The 9,775-nt window shown below is 34.7% G+C and overlaps 1 protein-coding gene across 1 annotated transcript; it reads right to left on the bottom strand.

Annotated features, from left to right (window-relative positions):
• Window positions 1-230: 230 nt before the first annotated feature.
• On the bottom strand, window positions 231-8,096 carry LOC131164913 (beta-galactosidase 1). Its single transcript, XM_058122457.1, has 19 exons — window positions 7,416-8,096; window positions 7,161-7,256; window positions 6,872-6,984; window positions 6,716-6,782; window positions 6,507-6,599; window positions 6,199-6,342; window positions 5,560-5,648; window positions 5,379-5,484; window positions 5,209-5,296; window positions 4,325-4,443; window positions 4,079-4,243; window positions 3,494-3,666; window positions 3,280-3,389; window positions 2,729-2,838; window positions 2,512-2,622; window positions 2,309-2,419; window positions 1,598-1,803; window positions 1,154-1,490; window positions 231-769 (listed from the first exon to the last, which is right to left on the bottom strand). The coding sequence occupies exons 1-19, from the start codon at window positions 7,626-7,628 to the stop codon at window positions 659-661; spliced, it is 2,562 nt and encodes an 853-aa protein (XP_057978440.1). The 5' UTR covers window positions 7,629-8,096; the 3' UTR covers window positions 231-658.
• Window positions 8,097-9,775: the final 1,679 nt, after the last annotated feature.

Genomic DNA, 9,775 nt, shown 5'->3' with positions numbered 1-9,775 from the left:
GAAGATAATCCCACAACAATCTCACTGAACAGCTTGCGGGGTACCCTGTAAAATGATGTTGAACCAGAGCAGGGTGCCTGATTTTCATACCCTTCAATTAACATCAGTAGCTCTAAGAACCAGCAACTTTGACAAAAGTAGAAAACTTTGCTAGTTGGTTTATGAAAAAGAGTGAATGCAACTGAAAATGAGAGATGGCACTAGAAGATGAAGTAGGGAAATTGGAAATATACTGTGAGACTTTGAACTTGATATTATTATCACTTGTAGCTACTCTTACAATTACATAGCAAAGAAACATTTTGCTGCCCAGGAAAATAAACAGAACACTGAAATCACTGGAAACCAGAAGCTTCCTTCTTCTTCAACTAATGCATTAGCACATGGACTCCATTTTCGTCTCGATGTGCTTCCATAGCCAAACAATTGCTAGTTTATGTACATCAATCTTATCCAGAAATATGCGCTTTGATCCAGATGGTGTGTTGTGTACATTTGTACAACTTCACCCCCAGCAAAGCTGAAACAAATAATTGAGGTGCTGGTGGACCTGTAACTTATGCCAATATGTGTATATGAAAATGCTGTCTTCAGCAGAGTAAATTAATCTGTGATTATAAAGCCTTCTCACTCGGTTTATTCCAGAGGTCGCCAGTCATCAGCTGCAAATGGCTTCCACAGAAAGTTTCTTCATGACATTAGGGCATGGATCTCCTCCAAAAACTTCAGGTGCTACAGCTACGGAGCACGAGTTTTGACCAATGCAGTTCTGCCATTAAAAAAAAAATGCAGTGAAATATCTGGAGGGGGAGATTAAAAAACCTCTTTTAATGAGAAAAAAGGTTTCAATTAGAAGAAAACATAAATTCAGCTGGGTACACAGGTGCAAAGTTTAGTTGCCCACAACATGTAGTTGTTTGGAGCCTCTTATTTATAATTTTATTCTCCAAATTCATGCTCTTTGGAGACCCACTATGGCAACATACACTAGCAGGCTAGCTGACGAGGGCAGATTTGGAGCTCTGGTTAAACACTAAAAAAAATATCTCAGTTGTGTGTAAGACATTATGTAAAAGAGATGCTCATGGCTGTGCCACTCCCAGTTTTGCTACTGGGAGAGAGCATATATAATGAGTGCAAGAGAGCAAAATACCTTTTCAAAAGCATCATATGACTTATGGGCATGACAGCTTCCCTCGCGGAAGCTTCCACAAGCCCCTTCAGGTGTTCCAAAGCTTGCAAATTTTATTGATGAGATTTTCTGCCCAGGGGCACACGACAAATGGGCTTTAGGTCTCAAGGGTCTGTTGGCTTTACCAGAGGCTTGCTTCTCCCAACTGAGGAGATTTGGCTGCCATTCATATATATCAGCACATACACTTTCTATTTCTTTTTTGACAAAAGATATCCAATTTGAGCTTCCACCCAATTCTTCAAACACAACCAACAAATTCCCTGTTGGTTTCAGCCATGACTGTGGAACATGATACCTGAAATTATTAAACACTTGTCAGGCCGTCAATAATTTCACACCTTGCTCAAATTTTGCTCAAAAAAAAATTATTAAAAAAGAAGAAGGAATGAAAGAAAAACTCACCATCTTTGGGAAGGAAGCCCACAATATTTAAGGCATTTCTTCTCAGTATATGTTCCAGCATAATTACAATCATTGCAATTGCCTTTAGCAGTATATGCAGGCCAGTGACGCCCAATGCTCTGCCCATTTATCCATACCTGACCTTTACCCATGGCACCCATATCCAAAGCCAGCGGCCCATTTCCGGCAGGAGCATTAAAAGTTGTCTAAAAGCATGAGAATAAAATGTCACTTCCAACTCAGAATCCTAGGATAACCATTACTTAAAAGGGTCACTAGGATGTGCATCATTCAATTTGATGCACAAACATATGGATATGTTCCTCCTGTTTAACTTATTTCCACAAGCATATTTTCTTTCTGCCTAAATTAATTCCTAAAAAAGTATTTATGCCCCCAAAAAGTGTCTCCTGCATCTTCCAGAATCTGCAACTTCGTAAGCTTTAATGGCAAGGGAGTTCATGTTTCTAAGTTGAAAGGGGGAAATAAAAATGGAGGAAAGAGGGGAAAGAAATTGTCATTTTCTTAAATATTTTCAACATATATTTTGTCACTTTCTTCAATTTGAAAATCTAGTTACTATAGTAAAGGACGTCTGGACACATCCTCCAAAGTCAAAACACCACCTCATTAAGTTTAGCAGTTTACCTACTTTCCCCATTTAATATTAGAGAAGCAAGAAAAGCCTTATCCAAGGATTGAGATACTCACTTTGTACCATGTCAATGGCTGCCTTTGAGCAGCCAAAGATACTTCCGCCCACTCAACAGAGGAAGTCCCACTGAGTGTGTTAAGACTCAAACCTTCTCCTTGAAGACCAACCTGATTAGGAACAAGCAACAGGAAAAGCAATTAAACAACTATCTAGCATGTAAAGGCAAACCAGTGAGGAAGTTGATTTTGTGAAATGAAACCTTGTAAGACCATTTTTGCCATGACAGATCTCTCCTTCCCTCATTAAGACCGCTCAATGAAACTGGACCAAGAACACCAGCATTCCATGTCTCAAAATGTGGGCCGACATTCTGAATTCAAATTCACAGAAAGCACAAAGAATAGTAAATTCCAACTGCCTTCAACAATATTCAAAGAACATCATAGATTTCTGTGTGAAAGAGAGAGAGAGCTTACCGGTAGACCAACAGCTACGCTTAGCAGTGAAATAGTGTTAATACCAGCTCTAAGATTCACAGCACTGCTAAATGTTAATTTCGGGTTTTCTAAACTTCCATAGGCAGTTCCTGCCAAAAATTAAGGACAATAAAACATCAAGGGGTATGACCAGTAAATGATCAAAACAACAACAGTATTAATTATCATTGTCTGTACATCTGATTACAATATTACATACAGTTTTGGCCTAGCTATTTTATTTTTTAACATTAATGGTTTCAAACAATTTTACGTTTATATTGATGACCAAAAGAAGCAACAAGCTCCTGCTTTGGGAAGAAGTTTTAGGTAGTGATTTGTTTTATACTTAGAACAAGAGAAGACACATCTTATTGAAGTTACACAGCCAAGTAGCAAGTGAATGCAGCATTTTTTTTTCTCTTCAATTTTGTTCTGTAAATAAAATTTCTGAAAATAGGATAGTCAAATCACTCCAGCAGCCACTAAAAGTCATTTAATTTATTAACTATTTCAAGGACATCGATTATATTTGTCAATGTAATGCCCACCTGATAATTGACCGTTGATGAAAACATTTAACGTGTGCCCAGCAGACATGACTGTAAGAACAGGATAATGTCCATTCTTCAGAAATCCTTCACTAGGATCAATCTTGACACTGGAAAGGTAAAAGAACAGCATATATAAAAACAGGATTCCAAACTGATGAACAATATTCTACTGGAAAATTTTTCAGTTCAGATATTTATGTTTTCTACTCACTCTGTCGTGTACCACAAATAATCAGAGACATCTCTGGTGACATTTATTTGCTCTAGCAGCCCAACCGTGGTAAATGTACTATCATCATAAGAGGCTGTCTCTTCGTTGTATGACTGCCAAGAGAATCCTCCAACAACAGGACTCATCTTCATCTGAGCACTTTGGGATCCCACCTGCACCAATAGTTAGCTTCACGTCAAACCTTCTCTGTGGCAAAACATTTTCCATTCTGTATATTAAGTTAGAACCACACATCAATAAATCATAAACCATGCATTGTTGACTAAATTCAACTTGACAAAGCAATACTCACAGCCATAAACAAACTTTAACAAGTTATAATCATACCTACAAATATAAAGATGCATCATGCAAAACTGAACTATGATATAATAATGACTCAATATAGTTTAGTTAACGAGGAAGTTTCTTTTAAAATGAATTGAAATCTTATCATCTCTAGAAAATCTCTAAAACTCTCTCAGTATATGGGCTAATAATTTGAAGAAGGAACAATCCTTATGATCATACATGCTGAAATAAAAGGAGAATTTTCAATTTATAGAATTTTTTTTTTATCCTTACTCTGGCAGTGTTATAAACAGTGTTCTTGCAGTCAGGAAGAATGCTGATAGACCAAGGAGGCAGGTCATAATGCATATTAGCAAAAGATACTTTTGCATAAGATCTTGGGTTGTAGTTTGCTAGGAATGCAGCACATGCCCCAGACTTCGATTTGAAAACATGAGCCTGCAAAGTAATGATACGGTTCAGTTCTGAAACCAGTTTGAGATAATTGAAATGATTCTTAGAAACCGAAATAAATCTAACCTCCTGATAATTTCCAAGTGGCATCACACCAGGATCTCCAGATACCAAAGCAGGTTCGCACAACTTAATTGCTCTATGAAGATCTTTCAAATGGCCCCATTTAGGCTGGTTCAATAGTCCTAAAAGCAGAAAAAATTATCAAAATTATCATTTATATCACTGGTGAAATATAACTTTTGTAGATTAACAATCTGGTATGCATCAGCAATTTGAGGAAAATATGATACAGAAGTAGTAGACTGGAACTGTTTAAAATGTGCAAGTAACAAAAATCTGGGCAGTAATGATGATACAATTATCCTAAAAATATCGTCGATACATTAATTTTTAACAAGGGAACAGACCCATCACATGGTGGTTTACCTATAAATCAAAATTTTCATCCACTATGACAGCATCACTACCAAGACCAGGAAAGATGACAGTTACTCACGACAACAGACTAAGAGAATCATTACAAGTAGGATGGTCACCATCATCTTCGGTCAAACATTTTCCAAGATAATCTAAAGTATCACACATTAAAGGATGGGATTCCCCTCTAAATTTCCGCAATCACCATACTCACCAATAAACAAAGGACACGACCATTATTTCAAAAATAAAAAATGATTTGACATTTAGACCTAATTGTCTCTTTTATAGTGAAATGACAATAACAACCCCTCTATCATGTTGTGGCAGACTTTTATTGGTTGCAGGCTTAAGATAGCATTGATAATAGAGAATTTAAATCTGAACTTATGATCCCGCCATCTATTTTATGAATTTAAAATATAGAACAATTCAGCATCTATGATTTACATATTCCAACCATAAATCATATGCTTGACAAAAAACTTCAAGATAAACGCCACTCAAACAGGCTGACACACTTTGCATACCATATTCATCTAAAGGAGCATCATAGTCATAGCTAGTAGCAATAAAAGGACCACCAGCAGTCCTGCCAAAATTTGTTCCACCATGGTACTGGCAGCACAAGAGAAAGAGAAACATTAGCTAAGTTTGTTCAGAATTAGATTTTCTTTGTAAATATAATAAAAAAACTTACCATATAGTAATTGATGAAGGATCCCCCCTTTTGTATAAAACGCGCAACTGAAAATGCCATGTCTTCAGCTGGTCGAACAGGAACTGCTCCTCCAAATTCAGTATACCTTCAAGAAACATAGAGAAGAATTAGCCAGGAGATCTCAAAATTCATGCAGAAAGGCAAAAGGACTAGATTTTACCAGCCAGTCCACGCTTCGGTCCACATCTTTGGCTTGTAAGCCTTATTCGGAGAGAAATAATCACAGTAGAAGCCATTGCAGGTGTTAATCTGTAGTCATAACTACAACAAGTTAACACTGGAAAAGAAGGAAATCATCAAGGAAACCAGTATTCTGAAGAAAAAACTATAAAATGAAATGATTATTATGAATAATATAATTTAGATAATGACAAGTTCAACCCATGAATAGTATTCTTAACATTCTGCACATAAGACATTAGTTCTTACATCTATTTGAGATCCTATAGAAGTTGGAACAGACGTGCTTCCAATAAACAAGGAAACAGGGTCATCAATATATTATTACAGAACTCTAACACACCAAAAGGAATATAGTGAGCAAATAAAGACAATGAATCACAGATAGGACTATGACAAAGCATAACTTAGCCATGTGCAAATGAGGTGAAAATTCATATTATTCACAAGCTACGAGTCAGGATTACTCACAAATAGACAACACACCATTCAGTAGCAACCCCACTAACCAGGAGGGAAGCGGGAAATTAACATTAGAGCCATCAAGAATAGTTATAATAGCATGACATGAATAAGGGAGGAGGGGAATGAAAAGAATAAAAAGCACAGCAACACTTACAACAGGATCGGGGGCATCATCTTGCTTGCACATGACCCATGGGACTCCAGTCTTGAGCCCCACAGCCATCTGGGCAGCCCATTTTGTGTAAGCTCGACCAGGAGCACCAATTTCCCACTCCTCGGGTCCATATTCATTCTCAATCTATGAGATACATCAGATATGAACACTTCTCTCAGTACAATTCCTCATTTTATGGCATTAACTATGAATCTAAATTTGAGATGAAGTTAACTTCAATTATACTGGAAATAACTAAAAAAACGCATTGATATTAATAAAAGAATGAAAATAACTAATCTGACTACCTGAGATAGAATTATTGGACCGCCTTGAGATTCAAACAACCTTTCTGCTTTCATCATATTAACTATCTTTGTCGTGAATCTTTGCATTTGAGCCTGCATAATAGTAAATTTAGAAATCACGATTAGTATAAAACAAATACCACATAACATAAACGAGATAAGAACATAGATATGCAATGTACGAATGGCATGTCTCTAACGAGTCTAACCTTGAAAGGCCCATTATCTGTTCTGAAATTGATCCCTGGAATGTATTTCAGCCAAACTGGAAAACCCCTGAAAATTATGCAGACAAAAGTTTCTCCATACTCAAAATAGTAGATGATATTTTCTATTTTTAGAAAGTGTAAAATCTTTGAAGTTACCCAAAGTTCCATTCAGCACAAACGTAAGGCCCAATCCTGAGATGAACATAAAGGCCTGCTTGCTGCACCAGCTTTATAAATCTAACCAGATCATACCTCTCCTCGAAATAGTACTACATTAAAAAAAAAACAAAAACAAAAAAACAAAAAAACAAAAAAAAAGATCAATGCTTTTACTTATATTACAGAAGAAGAAGAAGGAGAAGAAGAAGAAGAAGAAGGAGAAGAAGAAGGAGCATTGCCCACAAAAGATTCAGAGAAGCAGAGAACAAAAAAATAGTTTCATTACTTTGCCAGGAGAAGGTTCATGCCCATTCCAGAAAACATAGGTTTGGATTACATCCAATCCCCCATCTTTCGCCTTCTGTATAAGATCTGGCCACATCTGCGGCAACCCAAGAATAAACAATTTTTTAGAAAACAGCAACTGAAGCTCAGAAAGCAAAAAATAAAGTAACCATAAAAATCTAGAGAGACCCATATACTGAAAACGCAAGAAAATAGAGAAACAAGGGAGACCCATGAAGCACATTTGGAGTAATACCTCAGGGGTGCTTCGAGGGTAGTGAATGGATCCAGAAATAAGGATCCTGCGCTGCCCATTAACAATCAAAGCCCTGCTATCATACGACACAGAGGCTGAAACAGCCGAGCACCACCACAAGCACACGAAGGCCACCGCCACAGCCGCCGCTGCCGCCGTCGACGAGGGCACATTGGCCCCCAATGCGCCGCGCATTACGCCCCTCGAACCCATGGCCGGAGCACCCCCCCACTCCCTCCTCACAAAGCAACAGCCTTTCCCCCACTTTCCCCCTGCACTTTATTTATTCTATACTTGCCAATCTAGCTAGAGAGAGAAAGCAAATCAAACAAACTGAAACACAGAGAGAGGGAGAAAAAGGAGTACAGCTAGGTGTTTTATGTTTTGTTTTTGTTGGGTTTCTCTCTCTTAGCCCTTTTGTTTTCTTTTCTTTTCTCTGCTGGGAAAAATATGTGAGAGAAAAATCAGGGCATGAGTAAAGTCAGTGCAGCAGACTCAATGGTGTGTGAAAAAACGAAGCTTTGCGCTTGCTTTTAAACGCGGAGGAATGGAGGGTTTGAAAATGAAACCGGGACCCGCTCTTTGGCCTCACCTGCTCGCACTGACGCGGAGCTTCATCCCTAATTTTTTGCTTCTGGGATTGTTTTGATTTGCTTCGTTGCTTCTGTAAAGTGTTTTTGTAAAACAGCATGATCATGTTTCAGTATTAAAATTTAAACAGCGGTTCAACGTAAGGGTGTGTTTGGCTGGTTGGAAATCCGGGTTATTCTTAATGCGTTTTTGCTTAAAAATTGAAACACACAAGGATTCTTTACTACTTTACATGTCGACATATTTGTTCTTTGTTACCATCTTTGAAAATTTGCTACCCCATACACGACCGTATCCATTCTTTTAAGACTCATTTAAAATTTTATATATATATATATATATATATATATATATAGATAATCATTTTTAAAAATCTAAAAATATTTTTTAAATCTATAAAATGACCCTTTGATTATAAAATTAATAGTTTTGTTTAAATAGTAATCTAAATAAAATGAGTTTAATTTTCTGATCTAAAAAAAATAGGAATACAACATTTAGATTTTTTTTTATTTGTATTTATCATTGGTGGGTTATTTTATTTTTTTTCTAGTAATTATGTTAGTAGTCATTTCCGGTCACTAGTGGGTTTGCTTGTTTGTTTGATTGTAGTTTACTATGTATTCACATGAACTCAGTACAAAATTAAGAACACTTTTAATGACTTGAGTTATTAAGTTCTGTTTAATTAAGTTTTCATATTTAGTTATTGCATTTGAAAATATATGAGATAGAAAAAAATATATATTTTTATGATTACCTACAAACTTTAGTTTGTGCTATTAATTTTATATTTCTTTTGTAAATTTTTAGTTATTTCACAACCTGCTAACGAATATTGTAATTTCTAGAATTAACTTTTGTGAATCAAATTATTCATTTTATACATATTTTTTAACTAAAAATTTAAATTTTTATGTGAATATAATTAAAATATAATGTCCATAAATTTATAAAAATATGAAGAAAAAAATTTATTTAAAAATTATATTTACTATTTGTCAATGTTCATATACAATAAGATTGTTCCTATACCACTAATTAAAAAGCAAGTTTTGAAATTAAATAATTTATATTCTATTAAAAATTTTATTTTTTATCTTTTGGGTTTTATTAAGGATTATTTTTTTATTCAAGGATAAAAATGAGCATTTATTTGATTAAAATTTTAATTTATATTAATTTTATAAATATTATTTAAAATACTGATTTTATTTTTTATTTTTATTTTTGAATCTAGTTTTAATGTTTCATAATTTTTTGACATTTTTTTTATTTTTTCTATATATATATATATAATATTAACATGTGACCTTTTTGGGTTTTTTTAGACCAAGAATTTTATTTGAAAAAAAGAAAAATAAAGGAAAATAAAGAGGAAACTCTTTTTCTCTTGTATTTTTCTTATCTATTAAATATTATAAAAAATAAAAGTTTATTTTAATATAATTAAAAATAAGAAAAAATAAATATTAATAATATGTAAAAATCAAATTTTATTTATGAATTATATATATATATATATATTTTTTCACTTTTTCCTATATCTAAACATAAAAAAATATGAATTCTTTGATATATTTTTTTTCTCACTTTAATATTTTGTGAGCTTTGAGCATGCATTTTCTCACTTCACCTTCATCCTCTTTTCTTAGCATAGTAATGAATGATCAATCATTAATAGCTAACTAACCATTAATCAATAGCCATTAATGCTCTTGCCATCCTTCACCCACCATGAGCCTGCCATCAATTGACCAAACAAACAT

Source organism: Malania oleifera, chromosome 9 (assembly GCF_029873635.1).
Source record: "Malania oleifera isolate guangnan ecotype guangnan chromosome 9, ASM2987363v1, whole genome shotgun sequence".
NCBI classification, from domain to species: domain Eukaryota; kingdom Viridiplantae; phylum Streptophyta; class Magnoliopsida; order Santalales; family Ximeniaceae; genus Malania; species Malania oleifera.
This window is presented reverse-complemented; position numbering and strand designations above follow the sequence as displayed.